The sequence below is a fragment of the Hippoglossus stenolepis genome, chromosome 18 (assembly GCF_022539355.2).
Source record: "Hippoglossus stenolepis isolate QCI-W04-F060 chromosome 18, HSTE1.2, whole genome shotgun sequence".
NCBI lineage: Eukaryota > Metazoa > Chordata > Actinopteri > Pleuronectiformes > Pleuronectidae > Hippoglossus > Hippoglossus stenolepis.
The window spans coordinates 17,473,831-17,499,724 of NC_061500.1; the positions used below are offsets into that span (position 1 = coordinate 17,473,831).

At 40.6% G+C, this 25,894-nt stretch overlaps 3 protein-coding genes across 4 annotated transcripts; all 3 read right to left on the reverse strand.

The window, feature by feature from the left end:
- Nucleotides 1-4,816: 4,816 nt before the first annotated feature.
- Nucleotides 4,817-6,672, reverse strand: LOC118125770 (proteinase-activated receptor 2). The gene is made up of 2 exons (XM_035184734.2): nt 6,436-6,672; nt 4,817-6,060 (listed from the first exon to the last, which is right to left on the reverse strand). The coding sequence occupies exons 1-2, from the start codon at nt 6,506-6,508 to the stop codon at nt 5,003-5,005; spliced, it is 1,131 nt and encodes a 376-aa protein (XP_035040625.1). The 5' UTR covers nt 6,509-6,672; the 3' UTR covers nt 4,817-5,002.
- An 85-nt stretch (nt 6,673-6,757) lies between these two features.
- LOC118125767 (proteinase-activated receptor 1) lies at nt 6,758-11,561 on the reverse strand. Of its 2 annotated transcripts, none has more exons than XM_035184729.2 (2): nt 11,349-11,561; nt 6,758-9,850 (listed from the first exon to the last, which is right to left on the reverse strand). In XM_035184729.2, exons 1-2 carry the CDS (start codon nt 11,416-11,418, stop codon nt 8,598-8,600), a joined length of 1,323 nt encoding a protein of 440 aa, XP_035040620.1. In that variant the 5' UTR covers nt 11,419-11,561; the 3' UTR covers nt 6,758-8,597. The 2 variants fall into 2 exon arrangements, with proteins under 2 accessions (XP_035040620.1, XP_035040618.1); XM_035184727.2 differs by having other exon boundaries at nt 11,337-11,561.
- A 9,564-nt stretch (nt 11,562-21,125) lies between these two features.
- Nucleotides 21,126-22,650, reverse strand: LOC118125966 (proteinase-activated receptor 1-like). The gene has a single exon (XM_035185077.2). It carries the CDS (start codon nt 22,634-22,636, stop codon nt 21,587-21,589), a length of 1,050 nt encoding a protein of 349 aa, XP_035040968.2. The 5' UTR covers nt 22,637-22,650; the 3' UTR covers nt 21,126-21,586.
- Between the last annotated feature and the right edge of the window lie 3,244 nt (nt 22,651-25,894).

Genomic DNA, 25,894 nt, shown 5'->3' on the forward strand with positions numbered 1-25,894 from the left:
ATCACTTAGTTCTTCCTTCATGACAACTCTGAGGGGGGTGAATTTTTTTCTAACTCACTCGTTTAAATTATATAGAGGTTTGATATTATGAATAATTATCACTTGATGGACAGGTGACGTCACCGTTAGCTCGCGACTCCAGCTCCTAGCCTGTTGCCTGCTCGGCTTCACCTGAGCTAACAGGCTAACATGCTAACAGGCTAACCCCCGTCACTGAACACGACCTGAGTCTGTGGAGAGGTTTCACTCACATATCGGATGAATAATACGGTTTGATGTTCGGCTTGTTCTCCTGACGGAGAAGTTAAAGACGTCTGCGCTCCCGTTTCTGTGGTAAGTAAAGTATAGTATGTTATTTATGTGTTAGTAGTGATGAGCAGGTGTCGGTGTCTCTGTACCTGGCTTGTTAGCTTAGCTCCGCTAGCCTGCAGGCAAGATACCAGCAGTAATGGCGATGCTAACGGGACCGTACGGGAGTTATTGAACCGACATGAACCGAGACAGGAGACTGTGTGTTTGGAGAATAAGCTCCACCACGTAAGATATCTAATGTTATGTAAAGTTGTTTCACCCGCCAACCCATTTGACTTGACTACGTTACACAGATTATTATTAGGCAGACTGTACTGAATTATTGTGTTAAATAAGTGGACATGCAGAATAATGTATTTTTTTGTCACATAAATCAATTATAGGAAGTGTAACTTTACTAGAATAGACATTCACATAGAGAACCTGAGGCTGATGTCCACCACCTATTTCCTAAGCTGAAATGATTATGATCTGATGAACTTTGAAGTAATAAACTTTTATTTTTACCATGTAAAAGTCTGTTAAGGAGTTAACCTGGCACATGTATGACTTTACATATCTGTGTATTTGTGTTGAATGTTCCTCTAGGTGACTCAGACAGCCTGCACCTGTGGATGTCCAACATGAGACACAAGTGGAATCCAACCAGACTGAACACTGAGAGTCATCACTTCAACACTGACTCCAGGTACAGACCTGTTTTCATAACTTACAAACAATCAAAGCAAAGTATTGCACATAATGCATTAAATTATAAATGCAATACTATTAATGTGGAAGAACTCCATACTGTACATTCATTGTCTTGGTAGTGCACTGTTTAATCCAAAACCATATTCAAATACATAGTTGAATATCCACAGAAAATAAGGATACAAACTTTGTTCATAAGTAACACTTCCTCTACAATAATGCCATACTTTTATGTTTCCTGTCATTTTATTAGGGACGGACGAGCCTGAAGGACACAGCTGTGCTGACCGTGTTCTGTCTCTTATGGCAAAGAAGAAAAATAAAACACTGGGTTTTTATCTAAAGTGTATCAAATCAGAAAGTAAAAGACAAACATTGTTCTGATAAGTGTTCATTTTTTTAACCAACCATAATGAATATAGAAATTAACTCTATTATCCATGACACTTAGCAATGACTCTAAACAGCTGCAGGCCATCTTTAGTTAAGGGAGGAAAACATGAAGTGTTGTGCAGATGAAGCTGGTGCAGGTCGTCCTCATGTTGACCAGCCTGAAGCTGCCGATCTCCACCATGTTGCTGCTGCCACAGTGGATGCTGAGGACATCAGGTGCTGCAGTGCTTCATCTAATGAAAAGAAGAAACTCACTATAAAAGGATGTTTTATGTTGTGTATGTTCCAGCAAAGACTGGTTCTTACAGTTTATTCTGTGTTCAGCAGGTGGAAGCACCACAGATTTCAGACAGAACCGATGTACTGGGCTCTGGGTTTGTACCCTCATGGTTAAATGCACATATTGTAAGTCGCTTTGGATAAAAGCATCAGCTAAATGAAATGTAATGTACTGAAAGAAATATAACATTGTACAAATAGATAAAATGTCTTTCTACCTCATCTGTAATATTCAAGGTGATAATCTCCCACAGAGCTGTTGATAACAGTCCACATCAAGTCTCTCCACTTCTCTCAGTGTGAAAACACAATTATATAATAAATATGAGAACTGTTTACAACAGTGGTGTGTGGAGATTATAATCTTATCTAAACTGTCTAATTCACTGTAAATTCCATAACAGGCTAAATAAACAAGGTGGCTATAGTAATGGTGGTTATACCAGCCTGTATCAGAACATTTGTGAAACATATAGTTACTATCACATGCAACTTACACATGTAGCGTATTGATATTAACTTATTAACTTATTAAAATCAAGTCACAACCAACACACGACTCTGTAGTAGTGTAGTTAATTTGCTTCAATCTGTTCATTACACGTGTTAAATAAACGGTTACTTTTATAACAATTACATATTAAAAACCCCTTGAGGCATGTAAGCATATGATTATGATAATAGATAAAGCAATGGGTTTTGTTGTTGTGTAGTTTCAAGGTTACTTACCTCTAGTGAGTTCGTTGTAAAGATCGCGACCATCCGGAACCAGCAACACCGCAGCGCTAGCCGGTTAGCATCCGCGGGTAGCATGTAGCCTAGCTCCTTAGCCTGAGCTAACCAGGTAAATTGAGCTCTGCGGGCGTGGCTCAGCTGTCAGTCTTCACTCGCGCTCCTCTTTGCCCATTTATTGGTTAGCCAGGAACTAGGAGGAGTCAGCACCGGCAAGAACCTTTATGTTGATGTTCTCCTTTACAGTTGACATCCATTGCACTTCTGTCCGTCCTGGGAGAGGGATCCCTCACATGTGGCTCTCTCTGAGGTTTCTACGTTCTTTTTTCCCTGTTAAAAGGGTTTTTAAGTAGTTTTTCCTTACTCTTGTTGAGGGTTAAGGGCAGAGGATGTCACACCATGTCAAAGCCCTATGAGACAAATTGTGATTTGTGAATATGGGCTATACAAATAAAATTTGATTGATTGATTGATTGATTGAAGATGGCACCGGGTGAACGCCTACTACTAGCCTCATTTTCACTCTTCAGAAACCAACGGGTGACGTCACGGACCCTACGTCCATTATATATACAGTCTATGGTCTGAACTGAGCTCAGTCACAAACACAATCTGTCCAAATACCTGATTTTTATATCTCCAATAATGGATTTTAAATAAATACTATAGAATTTATATGATGTATAACATAAAATATATCCAAATCCCCCCCTGAAAGGAAACTATTTGGGCTGAAGAGAATTTATTTACGTGTTCTTAAAGATAAATAATCATCTGTGACCATAGACCTGCCATCGTCCTGAGTTACACTTTTAGTAAACATTGGAAAATAGTGAAAAATCTCGCATTGCTTTTTCGTCAAGTCAAAAGTAAAATCATCCAATGCCTTGTCTTCTCTGAGCAACAGACCAAACACCCAGATATCTTCAGTTTAGTAAATATAATGTGGGACAGGGAAAATAATCATCTGGTGCTGTCATTTTGTATTTTTGTTGAAAAACTAGACTGCTATTCCGTAGAGCTCATACTGTACCTCCACCAGGGCCCAACAATTCAACATATGATTGTCTAGTTCTTAAAGTAGACAGTGTATAAACAAATATCCAGGATCCGCCCCTTAATTGGCATCAACAACACAACGTAATTCCCTGGCCCAGGTCCCATCCCTCTACTATGTTTGGCATGAATCGGATGACGCAGTTTAATAATAAACCGACAAACAAAGCAACACACAAGAGCGAAAGCCAAACCTCCTAGACAGGTAATGACTGAAACAAGAAATACCTCATTGTGGAAGGTTTGCTGTAATTGCTTCTGTTGGTTATTCAATGTCTTTTATTGCAGAACTCACACTGTGGAACAACAACTGTTAAAATAAAGTAAATCTCAAAAGCTTGAATAAAAGTTATCAGATTAAATTTCATCGGACTAACTTTGCCAACTTTTCTCTATATTTGACTCTAGATGCCACTTTGGATATAGTTTCTATGAAAAACACTTTACTGTTTTTGTAAGGTCTGTGCTCTTCCTCTCTCAGTCCTTAATATATGAGGAGATTGGTTAAGAATAAAAAAAACTCTGAAACTAGAAACCAATGTAACTGTAACAGTGATGTGACCACTTCTTTCCTGTCCCGAGGTAGCAATAGATTTACTACCGGTTCAAAATGAACTTCTAATATAATGAAAGAATAAAACATTAAAAAAAGGTCAGTTTTGTAAGATACTGTGTGTTTTACTTCAGGGACTCTAATACAACTGCAGCACACTTAACCCATTTTTATTAAAGCTTTAAAATAGATGCAAATAGGTTGAAAAATACAGCCTCTCTTGCTTTTTACGTAAAATTTGATATATTTAACCAAAAGACCGAGATTCTGTCCGATCAAAAAGAACAAAATAAATATCTGCACTGCTCTTATATCATTTCAATAAAAGATTTACACTTGAAATCAGTTACAACAGTAAAAGAGGCATTTCTGACTTTTCTACTATAGGCATCAGAAAGCTGCAGATGACTGTTTTGAAAACAAGAAATACCCAGCGTGACCTTTCCAACTGTCTGGCTCACAATACAGTCAGATATAATGTCAGCAAAACAAATGGTGTGACTGGGGGGAAGATACATACGCTGGGCAAGTACTTTTATACGCAAACTAAAAAGTAAAAAACTAAAGTTAATAAAGTTAAAATTATTACTTAAAAATGTATGTAAAGATTATATCATATATCCTCCAAAATACTACATTTTTGGCCATTTAAGGTTTGAATATCAAAGAGTTTGTCTCAATAAAAATACACCACTGACTAGAAGACAAGACACAATAAAAATGAATGAACAAATAAAGTCATTCAAATCCCAATGAATCAAACAAAACTGTTGAAAAAAAGTGCTTCAAAGTCTGAAGTTGTCAAAAGTATAAAAATAAACACTTTTTAATTTTATTTGAAGAAACAGAACATGATTTCAATGCTTCGAAGAGGTCATTACATCACAGGAGACTCTCCCGAACTTCCACAAAGACGTTTCATTTCTCGGTAAATTTAAATAAAGAAAGAAATCAATTTTATTAAAACCTAAAAAGATCGGTTCATTAACAATCAGTGCTCTGCGTGTTCCGTGAGTCGGACGTGTACGTGTTGCTCTTCCTCGAGTATTTCAGAGCGCTGAAGGAGACCCTCATCCTCTCCACCGTCCTCTCACTCCTGCACAGGAACGTGTTCTTCACATGGTCCCGGAAGTCCTCCGAGATGAAGTAGTACACAAAGGGGTCGAAGCAGCTGTTGAGGCTCGCCAAGCACAGGGTGGTGATGTAGAATCCGTACAGGTTGTCGGTTGCCCCGCCCAGCAGCAGGATGTAGTGCACCAGCAGCATTATGTTACTGGGGGTGAAGCACACTAAGAACATAACCAACACCGTGATGATCAAGACCACGGCCTTTCGTCGCTTCTTGGCGATGTTGTCGTCCATCATGCTGTTCCTGAGCGCCCTGAGCATAAGGACGTAGGAGATGATGCACACCACGGTGGGAGCAACAAACCCCACTATGCCCATTGTCAGGAAGTAGCCTGCGGCTATTTCCTTCTGACTGGGCTTGGTGACGTCATGGCATGTGAGGATGTTGAGATTGGTGACACGGACCTGTTGGTCGTATAGGTACAGAGGGATGGTAAGAAGCCAGATCACCACCCACACTGCGACGGAGATGTACACAGCTACACGGTTGTTCCTCTGATGCAGGGACAGCGGGTTGACCACGGCCCAGTAACGCTGAACACTTATGCAGGCGATAAAGGCGATGGAGCAGTACATGTTGCCGTAGAAAAACGCCACCAGCACTTTGCACAGACCCTCTCCGTAGATCCAGTTGTTGCCATTAAAGTGGTAGGCGATTTTTAGGGGGACCCAGATGACGAAGAGCAGGTCGGCCAGGGCCAGGTTGGCCATGTAGATGGAGGACGGGTGCTTCTCCTTGGTGCGGAAGAGGAATACCCAGATCGCCATGGCGTTGGTGGGCAGCCCCACAGCAAACACGATGATGTAGATGATCGGGAGGAAGATGGTCGTGAGGCTACTGCTGAGGACTTCTTTGGCTTGGTTGCTGACCCACACCCCATTGTTTGTCTCTGTTCCGGTGAGGCCTCTTTCGTCTGCGCAGACACAAAATCAAAAAACATGATAAGCAGAAGTGTGACAGGTTTTTGTGCAGGAATGCACTAAACTCTGACTACACCTGAAAATCGGCTCCTGTCAGCTGCCTGTATTTTGACTTCCGTCCTCTCTGTAGACAAACAGGCCTCTGAGCTTGAGTCAGTCCTGTCACAACCATCCATTTAACATTCAGCTAATATTCCATATGACCAAACGACTTCTGACTCTTACAAACCAGTCTGTGATGACAGTCAGGATCAAAATAACAAGTCAAACAAACAGGGCCTACAAATTCAACGCATGTAAGTTCAGTATGTTGATTGTGTCTGAGCTGAATATTGTGTAGCTAAGTGGAGTGAACAGGATCACGTTACCTTTCTGCGACAGGACAGTCTGTAGGCAACACAGGAGCAGGAGCAGCTGAAGCCACCGAGTATCAGAAGTCATGACTGCACAGGGAGACGAGTAAAAGCAAGTGTGTGAGAGATTGTCTCTGTGTGTTTGTGTGTGTCCGCGGGCGCGGCTTTGCCTCGCTTCCTTTAAAAAAAACAAACTGGTTTAAGACCTGTGTGATGTCACCAGGTCAGGTGATCATACCTAATTTACCGGCACACACACCCACACACACACATACACTGGTGCGTCTTCCTTCCGCCTGCTTCATGCTGCATGAATGACACCATGACACTTGTAACCTTTATTTACTGATTTATTTTTGTTCTGTGTTTTCATCAACACTTACACATTGTTTGTTTATTATTGAAACGCGTCATTAAAGTTAGTTCATGAATAATTCTGTATTTAAAAAAAAGTATCTTCCTTCCGCCGCATTTATCGGGAACAGATTCGGATCATATCTATATCCGATAATATCTCATATGTGTGTGTGTTATCAGGGGAAATTATTATTCCAGCAGCATAACATCCACTGCTGTGATTTTTAAAGCTTGAGGTTTCTATTTAAAAGTGCGTTGTTGATTGTCTTCCTATTGGATCCACACAAAAGCTCAAATGATCTATTCCAACCTCCTGCGAACTGTGCACACTTATTTAAGCCTCGTTTAAAAAACGACATTTGAAAATGTTATTTTTTAAAATAAGGCTTTATTCAAAACAATGTTTTTATAAAAGTATAAGAAGTGTCTTTAGATATTTCGTAAATCGGGAATTACTTGCTGAGTAATCCAATGATGAAAAGACCTAGTGTCTCTGCACAAGTTACAGAATAAAACAAAGTAATTAAAACAAATTAGTCGACTCTTTCTCCCTGAACACCAATGCTTGTGTGTGTGTGTGTGTGTGTGTGTGTGGGTGTGTGTGTGTGAGAGTGTGTGTGGTCATACGGTCTGTATTTCTACTTCCTTTAGTGTTGCGCCATCTGCTGGAGTAAACGACCCTGACAGAGGTGTAAAATGCTTTAATTGGACACACATTCAGTACTGCACATTTATCACCAGCAGGACGCAACATAGGTCTAACTTTATCAAGGTGGGTGGTATAATCCAGTGCCTGGGATGTTTCTTGGACTGACCCAATCAAAGTCGGACTAATATGTATTTAACACTTCAGTAAGTAATTACAAAGTAAAACATAAAACATAAGACCATGAAAATGAGCTTATTAGCAAATATATGCTGAAATAATTCAAAATATAGACAAAAGTAGCAAGTAGTTTCCTTCCATTAAATGTAATGCCTATGGGCTTAGGTTATAAACTCATAGCTGCTTACAGATATGTCCTGAACTCCGGATAATCTCCTGATTTCTCGGGAGGAGCCGTATGTAAGAAGGCAAATGTCCAATTGAGAGCCTCTGGACTTTCTGTGGAGTTTCTCCAGCAAGCAAGCCCCCTAGTAACAAGTCTGCAGAATGTCTGAAGGAGCCGATGTGAGAACACGGCAGGAGATCCTCCGCAGGATTCAAATCGAGCAAGTGGGGGGTTGATGACGTTTCTGACACACAACAGTCGCAAAACTAAAACAAATAAAAATGCGGATGAAAAAGTGGTGCCAAACATGAAGAGGACACCAACGAAGACGTCGAGAGAGCTTTTGGTGATTAGGGCAGACGCTTGTGTCCATGTGATGTAAATAAAAACATGTGATCTCCTCAGCGGAATTACCACACCAGTCCGGCCTGCTGCACCAGCCCTCACCTGAACGCTCCACAGATTTCAGTCTTGTGAACATGTCTGAGTGGAGAATCTGGGTGGTTCATGTTTGAAAGACAAACTCTAAAGAGAGTCTGTACCCAATTCTGCAGAGTCCACGTCTGAAAACAGCTATAAACACTTACAGTGCAAAAAAGAAAAGCATTTCATAGTATGAAATGTTCACATGAAGTGCTTAAGAAAACATTCTCATCTTAATCTTTACTATCCTGTCATCATGAAAGAAGAACAAATACAGCAGACTAAACCCTACAGATTGGCTTTGTGCTCTCTTTGCTTTTAATTGACCTTCATAATAAAGACAATGGTCGACTACAGGTAAGAGTTAGTTAAGTCACCCGGTCACGTCTTCTCAGTAACGGTCTCTCAAACCAGCAGTTTATTGTACTGGCTGTTGAGGTTGGCCTGGAACGAGTCCATCTTGGTGATTGGATTTTGTATTTTGGAACTTTCTGTGCGGCTGGATTTCAGAATTGTTCTGGAGCTGGATTGGCGGGAATCAGATGATGAGAACCGTATGCTGCTGCCATCCAAATTCTTCTCACACCTCAGTGTGCTGGATAGTTGTTTCTGGCACTGGGATGAGCCAAAGTAGTAGACCAGGGGATCCAGGAGGCAGTTCAGACTTCCCAAACACATAAACACGAGATAGGCTACATAAGAGCTATCAGTGCTCTCTTGGAACGCCTCAGCACTTCCGTTAAATTGCAGATAGTGTGCCATCAGTAGACAGTTTGTGGGTGTGAAACACAGCACAAATATCACCAGCACTGTTCCAGCCATCACCACTGCTCTTGTTCTCCTGCGTGAACGTCCTAGAACGCCGCGTGGGACTCTGCTCAGTGCCCAGATCACACGAGTGTAGGACACCACTGTGATGAGCAGAGGCAGGAAGAAGAAGGTGCAGCACAGGGCGATGAAGTAGAACTTGTAGTACCAGATTACCTTGTGGACAGACTGGACGTCGTGGCAGGTGGTGATGTGCAGCTGACTGAGGGGAAAAGTCTGGTCGTGGAGGACAAGGGGCACAGTGCCAGCGAAGGATAATATCCACATGGCGACGCAGGCCATGATTGCGTTCCTTGGCCTCCTCCAAGACAGAGAGTCAATAGGATAGACTACAGCAAGGAGACGGTCCACACTGATGCAAGTTATGAGCAGAACAGAGCAATACATGTTCCAGTAGAAGGCTGCGGTGACCACACGGCACATGAGCGAGCCGAATATCCAGTTGTTGCCGCCAAAGTGGTAGGAGATCTTGAAGGGGAGCAGCACAGCAAAGAGCAGATCGGCACAGGCCAGATTCAACATGTAGATGGCCGCCGGCTTCTTGGGTTTGATCCTCAGAGTGAAGGCCACCACTGCACAGATGTTGATCGGTAAGCTGAGGAGGCAGACCAGTGTGTAGAAGGAAGGGATGAGGATGGTGGACACAGAGCCTGTGAGAAACAACAGCGCTTCTTCTGAGATTTCCACCGTCTTCATTCCGGTTAAATTACGCACCAGACCACTTTTAGAGATATAAGATCCGGTGACCTCATCATATGAATTAAAATAGTTAGGGTCTATTGTTTCATATGTGCCAACAGAGACAAGAAACGTCCGCACTTGCATGGTGCCTGGAGAGAGAGGGAGAGAAAAAAAAGGTGAGGGGAGAGAGCGAAAGACCGTTTAATCAAAGTGTGAACAGGTTTTTGGATTCAAATGATTTATATTCTAAAACTGAATTTTTATATATATATATTTAAATTCAAGCTTCTAAAATAAGAAGAATAAGGATGTGGCAGCTTAATTGGCTTGATTAAAGGATTAATTGAATTTGAAATCGATTTTTTTTCCCGTTTTTTCGCTTACTTTGATAATTTTGCCAAATAAAATGTGTTGGTCAATGAAATGCCCAAATCAAAAGATGCCATCAAATGGCTTGTTTTACTCAACCAAAAGTCTCAAAGAGAAAAACAGTCAGGTCACAATGATATAAAGGTACGGAAAACAGCAAATCATCATATTGAGAAGAGTTCATTGTTGGGCCACTACAGATTCAGGGCATATTGGCATTGATTCTACAAATCTCTGAACTCTACTGCAGGGAGCTAAAACTTATTTGCCAAAACATATTCCCCCATTTTATTTTTCCTGATGGTGGTGGAGAGCGCTGACAAACATCTGAGTCTGAAATCTCCCATTTCTCCCAGTGTTCATCTGGTAACTGTTAAGAGCATATGATTCACATCATTTCATAAAAAAACATTCAGTTACCCCCTCCTGTCCAGGGGATGGGGGCTTTCTCATTCTGGAGCCAGACAGAAATGTTTTGTCATAGAATGAAGATGTCATCGAATGACTCATCTGATCATATTGCTTTTTTCACATCTCTGTGGACCAGTGCCTGTGGTCTTTGCACCACTCATCTCTCAAACATGCAGCCATCTTTGTAGTGAGTGGCTTGTGCACCGCAGCCCCACTTTGACACCCCTCTCTATGTGATTGTGGGCGGACTGTCTGATCACGTCCTGCTCTGACGCTCTCAGTCACCGCGAGAACCTGAGGAGGATTTGCTCTTCAGGTTTTCCTTTAGTCACTGTTCCTATTGAGATAATAGGTTTGGTTTTGGTCTTTGGTACGTTAGGTATGTTTTCTATTCACTTGAGTTTAGTACCTTTTGAGAGAACAACTGACAATTCATTTAATACCTGCACTGCCTCCATAGAAACACACTTTTACCTATTCACAATATGATCGGTTAGGTCTTGTTTTTCCCCTCCATCCATCATCCATCCATCTCCATCTATCCATCCATGCATCATAAACAATTGAGCGACTGCAGCTCGTGCCATCCATACCCCAACAGTGAACCCTTTTCAAAGTCACTCAGATCGGTTCCTCTTGCCTTAAACCCATTCAAGATATACACATGTATGATATATACATATAACTGTACCACTGTAAACACTCTCCATTCATTCAGCCTTTTCCCTTTAATTTGTCTGTAGTTGATGAGTATTAAACCAACTCACCTTTTCTTTTTTAATAAAATAACACAGTAAAACATATCAAACCTTATATACCGGTGTTATTTTTTCATTATAAGTGAATCGTTCTTACCGTTGTTCTTACCGTTGTTGACCCCAGCTGAGGCAGCACATGCACACACCAGAAACAGCACTGTTGGAAACACTGGAAACATTGTGCTGGTGAAAAATTAAGCAATAACAACAATAGAAAAAAAGATTATATTAAATATGGTAAATCCGCGTTTCAGTTCTCTGCGTGTCTCGTCTCTCTCGCACTCTTTCTGCTGCTGATCGTGACCAGTGAGTTGGTTTCCTCCCAAAGTCTGAAGGAAAAAACACAAAACCCCCAACAGCCAATCAACAACAGCATCTGCACACACAGAGACATTCCTGTCCACTGATGTCACCTTTCCCGTCGCACTGACAGGAAACACACACACTACACTGACTGCACCATAACTGGACCTCAACTTGTATTAAAGGTTGAAGGAGACAGCGTTGATTCTTGGCTGCAGACAAAAGAACATTACCATTCCACTGCTGTCAGACTCCATAGCACCAATATAAACCTAATACTGCACAGTTTGTCCACATTACAGCTACTCATCGTTACTTTTGCATATACACACACACATTTATACACACAGTTATACTATAGTGCTAATATGGTGAATTTATACCCATTTATAATATATATGTGGTTTTTTTTATATTTATATTCATTTTGTGTAGATCCGTGCCTTTTTATCTTTAAAAGTCTATAGATGCATATATATGGATATGTCTATTTCAATATCCCCTATACTAATGCACAAATACAGTGTACACCCTACAAACAATATTTTCTGTCTGTTGTGAAAGGTTTTATTTTATTCTATTGCCTTTTTTATTCTCTTGCCTAAATCTGGCTTGTCTGCTGCAAGTGAATTTCCCTGGTGTGGAATCAATAAAGTTTTATATTTTATCAAATAGAAAACTATTAAACAACTGAGAGCAAATTACAGTCTTTTAGGCAATCAAGAGGTCTACAGGCAACAACAGAAAATGCTTGGTATCACTTACCTTTAAGATCAAGCACTGAGAACACAAAAGTTCAGAAATGTACTCACTCACTTGCATAGTTTCTTATGGGTAATTCTGTATTAAAATCTAAAATCCGTCAAAGAAGAGAGTCCATACTGGAGTAATGAAGGCAGACCCATACAGACCCAGGCTGAAGCAGGTTTATAATGAATCACAATATTCTCAGAGTGAAGACAAAATAACATGGATTCATTTATCAGAACTGTCAAAAAAGATACACATTGTCTGACCGCAGGGATATTTCTTGATTGGAAAAAGCACGGCCGCACAACCTTCTTCACATTTAGTGATTTATACCACAATGAAGTGATGCAACCAAGAGAAACTGAGTAGGACTGAAACTCACACTAGGCAGTGAACTACAGCGTACAGCTACGTCCTTGTCATGGATATTTATGGTGTCACTGTCAGTGTTAGTTCTGAATTTCAGAGGATTTAAGTGGACTGTCAAAGGTTTTGTGCTGTTTTTTGAACTTTGGGAATGTCTGGAAAACCTTTCACCAACACATTTCAGGGGACATAGAGAACAGAATGTGTTATATAAACATACCATACTTGAAGAAATATCCCTGGAGATTCCTAAGTGTTTCCTGTTTGTAACAGTCAGATAACCTCATCAGATGGAAAATGAGATGGGATGAATTTAGCCACTAAAATGACCTAATGTAAATCTAATGGCTCTTATGGCGTCTTGTTCCAGGCGATCACATGATGTTTATTTTCTGTTTTAATAAAACAGAAAACTCTAACCCTAACTCTATGGGAAGACAGTTCTCGCATAGAGATCAAGCTCAAACAAGCTGAAGTCACGGGGGCTTTAACCTTCATGTGTCTGATTCTAGGAGCTCTGCAGTTATAAAACACAGGATATGAGGATGGAAGTCGGTACAAAGAAAGTGTGTTTATAAAGAAAGAGAAATATGCTGGTTGCTTTCTCTTTGTGAGAGTTTGGAAGATGATGAGGCCAGGATGGGGGAGAGTCGTCTGACTCATTCATCCTGAGCTTTATATCCACAGGGAGTCGATATCTGAGCTCACAGAAAGACAGACTAAACCTACTTCCTCACAAATATATCTGTCACCACGACCTGTTTCATACAATAATAAAAAATGTGCTTTTGAGATATGCAATCATTTCATGCTTATTAGGACTCAGGCTGTAATGTGTTCAGTGTAAAAAACAGTGTAGGCTGTATGTATAGCTTGTGCTCTACTTTTTATACATGGTGCAGTATCTCAGTATCTTGTCTGTTATGTCATGGTTAGGAAGGGGCCAGAGGATTCAGATGAAACAAACTTTCAAATCGAAGCAGACAGAAACTGGCACACACGTTGAATTCTGTTGGAAAGATCACAGTGCAAAAAACTGTAATTGAGGGTGTAGTTGCTCCTTAATGCACAGCTATGAGACTCCTATCAGTCTCCTCATCCAACTCTAAAATGTCAAACTATATTTGTGGAACAGTTTAAAATACAAAACATAATTTTGATGTTAGAATTTTAACTCACATATAATTAACTTTAAAGTTGAGCAGATACAGAGCAACATTAGCATCCGTGTTTACTTGTGCAGTGTCGTTTCTAAACATGTTTGTTTGGTCTGTGGTGATGCCGGTTGCAGCTTTCTTTCTGAAACTGTAAAAGTGACCTGCAGGAAATTGAGCCGTGGCAAATAAAGAGCGGCTGCAGGACTCAATCCACAAAAACCCTGAAGCTGTTTGTTCAAAGTTCTGTCAAGTTCAACTCAGTTTGCAGAATCCCAGACTGGAGAATCTGTTGTCATTGCTGCTGTCCTGAACGTGCCTGTTGTTGTGGATGTACTGTTGTCGTGATCAACAACATCACTTATGTTGATGAGTCCCAGAGCGCCGGTCACCTGTTTATTCAAAGTTTATTCATATTGAATGAATCCCAAGACAAATTGGGTCTTATCAATACACATGCCAAGTGTGAAGCCGATATATGTGAGATATGCGTTTCACAGAGAGACATACGGACAGCTGGACAGAAAGACAGACATTTCTTTGAACTAGTAGATAGATTCATGTTTCTGTACCACGCTGATTTTTGGTTTCCCTCAGCTCCAAAGGGAAATATTTGGCTCTTTGATGGTTAAATGTTCCACTATGTTCACCAGCTCATTACTAAGTTTCCTGTTTGGTGCTGCAGGAAGTGCACTGTGGGTTTAAAGGGCATTTTTTCTTGTCTGATACAGTGAAAACCAAAACAACATAATTGTGGGATATGAAAGCAAAAACATTGATAAGAGAGACACCATAAAGCCCCATAGCGCTAAATGGACTGCATTGCCAGGTGATCGCTCTTAATCATTGAATCAGCATGATTGAACCTTTAGCAACCAACTAGGCATGTGATCCCTTGTTAATATAATACACTGATTATTGCAGGCTCCATTTTTTATGAGAGGAAGTGCAGCTGGTCATGGTATCCTCTGCTGAGGTCAGGCTACTCTTGCAGCCTGCTGAGTTTGGGCGTTCCTAAACTAATAGAAGCTCATTCCTGCTCCGAAAAAGAGGCAGGATACAAACTGTGGGAGATTATGTCCACAGTGAAGTTACTGGCACGTTTCCAGGCAAGTTTAGTTCCTGTTTTAGGGTTTTCTGCGTTAACTTTAGCATATTTTATCATTCCCCGGGAATCGGCCTTGGTGAAAGGAACAGACAAAAACAAAGAGCTCAACAATGAGAATATCACAGAGGATATTATGCTCAGTTAGAAATGTCCTATGGAAACAGTGTCTCAGCTGGTCCACAAAGTGTTTGGTGACATGAATAAACTGATCAGTGATGTAAAAACATGCATAATCTTTAAAAAGAAAAGAAAGAAATTAAGTGACTAGCTTTGTCAGTTAGTGTATGAGAGAGCGAGAGCGAGAGAGAGAGAGAGAGAGAGAGAGAAAGAGAGACAGCCTGACCTGCCTCCCACACAGAAACTCAGATTTTATCAGCTAGTGTGAATCAGATGTGAAAACCAAACCCAGCTGTTAGATATATGGATGCAACAGTGCAAAAGTCTAAGACAGAATACAAATACTGGAACAGTAACCACAAAGCACATACGTCTGCCAAGGCATGTAAGAAAGTAAGAACTGCTCTCGGCTACAGTCGGGGTCCCCCTACAGGTGGGACGTGTCAGTCAACTCTGTCCTTGAGCCTCCCCTTCGACAGCAGTACACACATACATTTGTTGAGAAGCTGATGGGAAAGGAACAAGAAACCTCAGAATCCATATAATTTACCCAGTCAGCATTTGTCCTAAGTCCTTTTGCGTCCTTCATCTCTCGCCAACGATTAAAAGCCGGTCTGATAGACATTCTTTTTACTCTCACCCGGTCACTTTATCTTTTCCTATTTTTCAGTACCTCCGACCATCTCCTCTTTGTTTTCAGTGCTTGCTCTGCCACGATGGCCATACTGACACTGAGTTAGATTTTTCTTATTGAAAGCTGCTATTTACAGCTCTGGTTGTTGGTGTGTGACATATACCGTAAAGCACGTCTCCAAATGTTAATTTTGTCAGACATTCTGGTGGGAGTGTTCTGGTTTAACAGACATGTTGTTGTTCCTATTTTAAGATTATGTACCATCAAAATTATTCTTCATCCATTATTTTAAGGTAAAAAAGAAAACGATATGGTGCTGTCTTTAGAGAGATACTGCAGCCGTCAGCGGAAGAATGTTCACTGAACGCTTTTCTGCACTTGGTGAGGATCCTTGCATTAAGAAAAAGATGCAACACGACTTTGTAACAATATTCAATTACATGTGAAAGTAAGTACAAAATTATTTGTACTGGCACTAAAACTATGTGCTTCAAAGAAAACTTGTTGGGTGAGGATGTGTCTACATTGGCGTTTGTGTTGTGTTGGTGACTTTTTGCAGAAGGGAATAAAGTCATAGGGGATATATCAATCTTTTCATAATGACACAGCAATTCTTATCTCACTGTCCATGGGTACAGAGTGTAGCTTTCAATGAACACCCACTGACCATTTACATCCATGCATGAACCACAACCTGCGTGATTTCACTGAGTCAGGTTTTCACACACACAGATGGACCTTCCTTCCTTCCTCGCTCATGCTGCTTGAAAAAGGCAATCACACTTTATTGATTCATTTTTGTATTGATTTTAATATCATCAGAACTACTACATTGTTTGATTATTGAAATCTGTCATCAAAGTTTGTACATGAATAATAATGTAAATAATAAAAAAAAACTCCATCCGCCACAGATATCTGGACATGACGGACAAAGACGATGCCCTAAATCTTGATGATATATCAGATAATAATTGATAATATCACCCCTGTAATCTGTGAACACAATTTACATGTAATGAATTAAAAATAAGTCAACTTTTTCCTCAGTAGTTCCTTCACACCCTCACAAGACTCTCACCTCCGTACAACACCAATGTGTGTGTGTCTGTGTGTGTGTGGTGTCATATAATTCAGCGTTTCCAATTGTTTTAGTGTTTCGCTATCTGCTGTAGAAAACTGCCTTTTAAGTGGTGTCAAGTTACAGCTTTACTAGAACACATTCAGTACAGCACATTTATCATCAGTAGGGGGCAGCATGGATCTAATTCAATCTGGCTTTGACTGGTGGCCAACAACAGCTATAGCACTAAAAGAGACAAAGAGGCAGATCAACACTACTTAAAATACAGAAAATATAAAATAAACATAAAATAAACGGCAACCAGCACTTTGCCTGTAAAATAAACACAGCAAATGTTATTTTCAGTCTAATTGCCTAACACAGTTTAAAAGTAAAATGCAGTTTCATACCTGCACTGCAACTAATTCTAGACCGTTATGACCCTTAACAAAAGAAACAATATAAATAGTAAAACCTCAACACATTCAATATTTACATTAAAATTCCAATACCTCAGGGTGCATTTGCACCCATACATTACCCCAACAATCACACTTTTCTGATTAAAACAAAAGTTTGTTTGGCTTACCAAGGACATGTGCACAGGCGTGATCACAAGAGCAGGAATGAATGCTGACACACAATTGTGCTCAATCGGCCTTTTAACTGCTGAGATGCTCTCCCTTGATTTGCCAAATTGTACCTGGGTCCTAGTGTCCCCCTCTACAACAGGTTAGAGAGAGAATGGATAAAACAATAACTAAAGAAATACAAGTGACCAGGGATAGGCCGATTACTGACATATTGGAGTCATGAGCTGATATTTCAAGTGATAAGCTTAAACAATTTAAAACAGACAGGAAGAAAAGTGACTGAGGAGAAAATGTAAAGCTGAGGCATCACTTTTTTTCAATCTTCGTCTTTGAGTTCCTTAAATCCTGCATGGAGTATCACATCGCTGAGAGTGTATGGAGGAGACTTTTAGGAAACGACACTGATCAAAGTGTTAACCAGGGTGGTTGTACATAATGTGAAGTAAAAAATAAGCAGTGAGTCAGTAACACTGGTAGATTTTACTTCTTACGAATTTCCTATCGCTTTTATTCTTTTCCTAGCATTCATTTGCAAATAAATGCAGTCTAAACATGTATAACCAATCAAGGATCACAGCTCTATATGAATATAAACCATTTACCTTGACCTAACTAAATCAATCCATATATTGGTTCCTCTCACTGTTAGTCTTGGTTATAGCAATGTTCAAGGAAGCCTGAGGCCACAGTTTTTACCTCCACAGCCGCTGCTCAAGTCTCCCAACCCCATCAGATCCGTGATGGCTCAGGGCGGGGCAGGACGGAGAAAACGGCAGGGGGGAGGTGTGTGTGTCCCAGTTTACCCAGAGGTGACTCACACAGGGCCTGCGACGCCTCGCCAGGGCACCTGCTTGTTCTCAATCTCATCCTTAGTGTCCTCCTAAAACCTCTCCTCAAAGTCATTGTCAAACTCCCCTGTAATCTCCTCATCAAAAAGAAAGTTCAGCCAATGGTGCTCATCCATCGTCAATTTTCAACATCAATTTTCAAACTTCAAAAAAGGCCTTCACCCAACTGATGATTCTCCTTAAATGTAGCTTAGATAAAACCTTGCTTATCACACAGCGTATAACACGTCTGAATGTCAAGGAAGCTTGATGTAAAATGAGCAATCAGCAGATTATGATGCTTGAAAAGAAAACAAATGATGTCGGTATCGTGTCACCAAGGGACAAAAGCAAAGGCGATAAAATGGAAGTGTTTGGCTTAAGTCATGTTATTGTTGTAGGTTTGTATGTGTGTATGCATGTGTGTGTGGATTAGTGTAAGTTTTTTTTGCAAAAGGTGTAAAGGGGAGAGGAAGCTGACAAGCGAAGACAGTATGACAATTCTTGCGCGTGCACATACATCCACACACACACATACATCCACACACACACACACACACACACATACAAACACAGATGCATGGTTATGCACATCAGAAACCTGAACCTTTCTATTGAAGCAGATATTTTCTTGGTCCTCTTTTTCCCGTACACACCAATGACATTGAACAAATTATTTTTCTTTTCATTTTCATTAATCAGGCCAGGTCAGATCAGGTCAGACCCATGGACCCCACCCCTATGGGAGGGGTCCATGTTCAGGTTTCTGATATGTTTTATATATTTATTACGAGTTTATTATGAATTTTCAAGTTTAAGAGAAGCGTGTTAAAGAAATATACTCAAAAAACTGCTCAGTAATCTGTGCCAAATCATATAGCTCTACTAATATATGGTGAGGTTATATTCTGTAATATAATATATAAAGCCACTCTGTCAACCACTTTACAAAAAGGATAGATGACATACACTCCCCATTTTCTCATCCTCCTTCTATAACTTCATCTTCATCCCCTTCGCTTTCCTCTTTCACCCCCGTCTCCCAATCAAGTTCTTACCTTGGTAACCTCCGCCCGCCCGACCACCTGCCCCCTTGACCCAATCCAATCTCACATTCTCCAGTCTATCGCTCCTGACTTTCTTCCTTTTCTCACCAATCTTATCAACACTTCCCTGTCAACAGGCTGTTTCCCTAACCCCCCGAAGGAGGCAGGAGTAAATCCTCTCCTGAAGAAACCCACCCTCAACCCGTCTGAAGTAAACAACTACAGACCTGTCTCTCTTCTTCCCTTTCTTTCCAAAACTCTCGAGCGAGCTATCTTTAATCGACTCTCCTCCTATCTCCACCATAATAACCTTGACCCTCACCAGTCTGGTTTCAAGGCAGGCCACTCAACTGAGACTGCCCTCCTTGCTTTCTCCGAGCAACTTCACACTGCTAGAGCAGCCTCTCTCTCCTCTGTCCTTATCCTTCTAGACCTCTCTGCTGCATTTGACCCAGTGAACCACCAGATACTTATTTCCTCCCTTCAGGACCTGGGCGTCTCAGGCTCTGCTCTCTCCCTGCTCTCATCCTACCTCAATGACCGCACTTACCGGGTAACTTGGAATGGATCTGTGTCTGAACCTTGTCCTCTCACTACTGGGGTCCCTCAAGGTTCCGTCCTGGGTGCCCTCCTCTTCTCTCTGTACACCAACTCTCTCGGCTCTGTCATTCACTCACATGGCTTTTCCTACCATAGCTATGCTGATGACACCCAACTAATCCTCTCTTTTCCCCAATCTGAAACACAGGTAGCAGCACGAATCTCTGCCTGTCTGACTGACATCTCTCAGTGGATGTCTGCACATCACCTGAAAATTAACCTTGACAAGACTGAACTACTTTTTCTTCCAGGGAAAGGCTCTCCCACCCACGACCTGACTATTACCTTTGACAACTCCGTGTTAGCCCCAACCCAGACTGCTAGGAACCTGGGTGTGACACTCAACAGTCAACTCTCCCTTACTGCCAACATTACTGCAACAACACGTTCCTGTAGATTCATGCTGCACAACATCAGGAGAATGCGCCCCATTCTCACTCAGAAGACGGCGCAGGTTCTGGTCCAGGCCCTGGTCATCTCACGCCTAGACTATTGTAACTCCCTCCTGGCAGGTCTACCTGCTAGTGCCATACGACCTCTGCAGCTCATCCAGAATGCAGCAGCTCGACTGGTCTTTAACCAACCTAAATTCACTCACACCACTCCTCTCCTCCGCTCCCTTCACTGGTTACCAGTGGCTGCCCGTATCCGTTTCAATACATTAGTACTTGCGTACCGTGCTACGAACGGATCGGGTCCAGTCTACATCCAGGACATGGTCAAACGTTACACCCCAGCCCATTCACTTCGCTCTGCATCTGCCAATCGGTTTGTTGCTCCCTCACTGCGAGCTAAACACTCAACAAAATCACGACTGTTTGCTGTCCTGGCTCCTAAATGGTGGAATGAGCTCCCCAATGACATCAGGAAAGCAGAAAGTCTATACATCTTCCGCCGCAAACTAAAAACACACCTCTTCTAACTATACCTAGAATAAAAGTTTAAACTAACAATTTAGTAGCACTTAAATGGCACTTAATTATAGCACATTGTAGTTTGGCTTTTTTGAAGAAATTGTACTTTCTTGATTCTTGTTTTTCTGGGTTTGTACCCTCATGGTTGAATGCACTTATTGTAAGTCGCTTTGGATAAAAGCGTCAGCTAAATGTAATGTAATGTAAATGTGTGTCAAGCGGAAGGGGTATTACACAAATGTAGATTATAACAAAATCATTACAACAGTGTAATCAACTATCATAACATGATATATCCAACATTATATGAATTGAACACATGATAACATTACTAGTTGCAGTATAGTTATATGGTGTATGTTTAGCTGCATTCTATAGGTAAATAACTTTATATAATAGGCTTCTCAATTTAAATTTCATAAAACCTGGAACACTTTTGGAATTTCTATCAAATTACCTCGAAGCAGTTATAAAACAATATTAACCAAATCCAGACAGTTTAAACATTATTTGCGCTTTGCTTCAGTCATTCAATAAAATGAGCTGGTTTTCAGAACAGAATGGAATGTGGTTTCACGACATACGTCTGTGACCGCCCCACCTCTGGGAAGAGAGAGAGGCAGAGGAAGCATTGTTATTGAATTGAGCATGGGTTCAGGGTGTCATTGCTTGTTGACCACTGTCGACCAGACAGTTCCATCCGACTATTCTGCAGTGTTGGTCATATAGTATATCTATTTTATCTGATTGAAAGCATGTGGTTTGGAAGAAGCCCTAGTTTTCATTTTGTCTCCAAAATGGAGTTTTTATGGTATGAAGACTGGGTGGAGGTCAACCTGCAGGTCACAGGATCAGGTTGTTCTCATCCTAATTCAGCGACTACTGAGGCCAGAAAAGGAAAGTCCACTGAAGGCCTCCAAAATCTTCTCACATCTCAATGTTCTGGAAAGTTGTTCCTGGCACTGGGATGAGCCAAAGTAGAAGAGCAGGGGATCCAGGAGGCAGTTCAGACTTCCTAAACACATACAAACTAGATAGGCTGCGTAGGAGCTGGTCTCTTTGAACGCCTCAGCACCTCCGTTAAATTGCAGATAGCGTGCCATCAGTAGACAGTTTGTGGGTGTGAAACACAGCACAAATATCAGCAGCACTGTTCCAGCCATCACCACTGCTCTTGTTCTCCTGTGTGAACTTCCTAGACCACCGTGTGGGACCCTGCTCAGTGCCCAGATCACACGAGTGTAGGACACCACTGTGATGAGCAGAGGCAGGAAGAAGAAGGCGCAGGACAGGGTGATGAAGTAGAACTTGTAGTACCCGATTATCTCGTGCACAGACTGGACGTCGTGGCAGGTGGTGATGTTCAGCTGACTGAGGGGAAAAGTCTGGTCGTGGAGGACTAGGGGCACAGTGCCAGCGAAGGATAATATCCACATGGCGACGCAGGCCATGATTGCGTTCCTTGGCGTCCTCCAAGACAGCGAATCAAGAGGATAGACTACAGCAAGGAGACGGTCCACACTGATGCAAGTTATGAGCAGAACAGAGCAATACATGTTCCAGTAGAAGGCTGCGGTGACCACACGGCACATGAGCGATCCGAATATCCAGTTGTTGCCGCCAAAGTGGTAGGAGATCTTGAAGGGGAGCAGCACAGCAAAGAGCAGATCGGCACAGGCCAGATTCAACATGTAGATGGCTGCCGGCATCTTGGGTTTGATCCACAGTGTGAAGGCCACCACTGCAAAGATGTTGATCGGCAAGCTGATGAGGCAGACCAGTGTGTAGAAGGAAGGGATGAGGATGGTGGACACAGAGCCTGTGAGAAACAACAGCGCTTCTTCTGAGATTTTCACCCTCTTGATGCTGGTTACATTCAGCAGCCCCGTCCCGTTGATGCTGGTTACATTCTGCACCACCATCCCGTTGCTGTTGGGTTCCTTCTGCATCAACATACTGTTGTTACTGTTTATTTTAGGCATCAACATCCTGTTGTTAATAGTTATATTTTACACTTCACTTACCTGAATTATAGTCTCTGTAACTTCAATTGCATCAATTAGAAGACCAGGTGCTTCCTCCTCTTCCTCTTCCTCTTCATCTTCCTCTTCCTCTACCTCTGTAACTGGAAAAGAGAGAAAGAGAGAAAAATAGTCAGGGGATCCAAGATGTAGACAAAGATTGTTTAATCAACGTGTTGACAAATCTTTTTAATTAATATGATAAATATTCTAGAACTGAAACGATTAGTTATTTACTTCGTCAAAATCGATTTTTTTTTTTTAAAATGACAATAACTTACTGTAACTCATGTCAATTTGGGAAATTTTAATTTCTGATGGGCATTTTTTAAAAACATTTAATAACAAGTTATAGTTCAAACTGTTTTAAAACTTTTTTTTAAACATTTAATCACAAATTATAGTTCAAACTGTCAATCCAGAATATAATCTCTTATTTGTTTTTTACTTTTTCAGCCTCTCAAATATGGATTTGCAGCTTTCTCGGTTTTTGTTGAAAAACTCAAAGGTCTAGGTTTGGGAAATTTTGTGATATCTGGAATGACGTTGCAACTTGTTTATATTTAATTAATAAAATAATTAATTGAAATTGATATCTGTAAATCAACCAATTAGTAAAACAATCAGTTCATTGTCTATTTTTAATTGTGATTAATATGTCCATTATTTTCTGAATTAAAATTTGTTGGTCCATGAAATGCCCAAATTAAAATGGCAAATTTTTTTCAACCATGAGTCTAAGAGCTTTGTTTAGAATTATATAAATCAACGAAAAACAACAAATCATCATATTGTTGTTCTGCATGATCCTGGATCATCCTATGAGGAAATGTTTCTACCAGAGATAAGTGGGATATTTACTGATTTGCAGTGACCCTGACCCCACATCCGTTCTGAGGAACCTGAGGAAGATTTACTCTTCAGGTTTTCCTGGCAGAGGCCACTTTAGTCACTGTTCCTAGTGAAACAGTTGAGCTGTCTCTGTGACTTCAGCTCCTGATAACCATGTCCCATCAGTGAACCTTCTGTCAAAGTCACTCACATCTTTTCCTGCTGCCTTGAACCCATCAGCATTTTCAAACCCCCCACAGATCCTTTGTACCATACAGTGGAAACACTCCATTCATCCATTCACTCATTCTTTCATTTATGTTTCCTTAAATGTGTCTGTAGCTCACTATTTATTTTTATCAGCTAATCTTTTCAGCTCTATTAAATCAACACAATTAAGTATATCATAAATAATATACCATGATTTATTCACATAGAATGTTGATACATATACAAATTTGAACTGTGTTTTCATTAATAGAAAAATTATGTTTTCTTACAATTCATCGTATTTGAGTCGGCACACGCACACACCAGAACCATCAGCAAGGCTTTTTGAAACACCGAAAAACATTGTGCTGGCAAAACTGAAGCAATGAAGACGGATAAGAAAACATTAATATTAAATATGGTTGAATCTTGTTTCTCTTGCAGGCTCTTTTTACAATGTATTGTGACCAGTAAAGTTTGTTTCAGCCCAAAGTCCGCTGGTTCCAAAAAACAAAACCCCATAATCAACAAACGTCATCTGCACACACAGAAACATTCCTGTCCACTGATATCCCATTCCATAAACAGCAGCCAGTTCCAGTTTAACAGTTAATGGTCCATAAGGGACAGCTTCATGAAAAAGTATTTTTTGGGGATCCAAATCTGAACGCCTCAACAATTGAATGTTTTCAGACCCAAGCAGCCTCTAAACAAAGTACCTACTTTTGATATTTTGGCCTTTCTGCATTGGTAGCCACCACACAGACAACCATATATGTTTAAAGGCACAGAAATGTGTCTTTTATTATGTCTCCTGCATTTGGTCATGTGAAGTAATGTAACCAAGAGAGCCACAGTAGGATTGGGAATCACACCAGGGAGTGATCTACAGTGTACAACTATGTCCTTTTGATGGATATTTATAGTGTAACTTGTTCTGGATCGGAGAAGATTGAAGTGTTTGAAGTTTTTTAATCTTTGGGAACTTTCACCAACACATGATTTAAGGGACATAGAGAACAGAATGTTTTATATAATCATACCATTACTTTTTTTACTTGAAGAAATATCCCTAATCGGCAAGACAATTTATGTCTCGGCTACAGTCTGGGTCCCCCTACAGGTGGGAATGTAAGTCAACTCTGTCGTAAATGCAGGTCTCGGTTTGACGTTCAGACACAAACACACACACGCGCACACACACACACACACACACACACACACACGAACCTTCCTTCCTTCCTTGTTCATGCTGCTTGAAAAAGGCCATCACACTTTATTGATTCATTTTTGTTTTGAGTTTGATCTTTAATATCATCAAAACTACTACATTGTTTGATTATTGAAATATGTAATGAAAGTTTATACACGAATAATTATGTAAATAATAAAAAACCTCCATCCGCCACAGTTATCTGGACTTGATGACGAACAAAGACGAAGCCCTGAATCTTGATGATATATCAGATAATAATTGATAATATCTCATATAAGTGTAAGTTATCAGGGGACATTATTTTAGTAGCCTTAAATCCAGTGGTGTAAGTTTAGTGTTTAAAGCTCAAGGTTTTTTAAAAGTGGTTATTTAAAGCAGTTTGTTGGTGATTGTCTTCTTATTGCTTTTACATGCCTGTAAACTGTGAACACAATTTACATAGTAAAACAAATGAATTAAAAATAAATGAGTGAACTTTTTCCTAAGTAGTTCCTTCACACCCTCACAAGACTCTCACCTCTGCACAGCACCAATGTGTGTGTGTCTGTGTGTGTGTGTGTGGTATCATATAATTCAGTATTTCCAATTATTTTATCTGCTGTAGAAAACTAACTTTAAAATGGTGTCAAATAACAGCTTTTCTAGAGCACATTCAGTACAGCACATTTATCACCAGTAGGAGGGAGCATGGATCTAACTATACCAATGTGTACAAATTATTTGTCTTTTCATTCTCATCAATCAGGCCAGATCAGATCTTTACTTTAAGCAGACCCCACCCCTATGGAAGAGGTCCGTGTTCAGGTTTCTGATATTTTTTATAGATTAAGTTTATTATGAATTTTCAAGTTTAAGAGAAGCGTGTTCAAGAAATATACTCAAAAAAATGCTCAGTAATCTGT

Coding starts and splice junctions, on each gene's coding strand:
- LOC118125770 (XM_035184734.2), bottom strand. CDS start 6,508: ATGACTTCTGATACTCGGTGGCTTCAGCTGCTCCTGCTCCTGTGTTGC. Junction 6,061..6,435: donor GACTGTCCTGTCGCAGAAAG/GTAACGTGATCC, acceptor GTGTCTGCGCAG/ACGAAAGAGGCCTCACCGGA.
- LOC118125767 (XM_035184727.2), bottom strand. CDS start 11,418: ATGTTTCCAGTGTTTCCAACAGTGCTGTTTCTGGTGTGTGCATGTGCT. Junction 9,851..11,336: donor CAACAACGGTAAGAACAACG/GTAAGAACGATT, acceptor CTCTCTCTCCAG/GCACCATGCAAGTGCGGACG.
- LOC118125966 (XM_035185077.2), bottom strand. CDS start 22,636: ATGGTGGTGCAGAATGTAACCAGCATCAACGGGACGGGGCTGCTGAAT.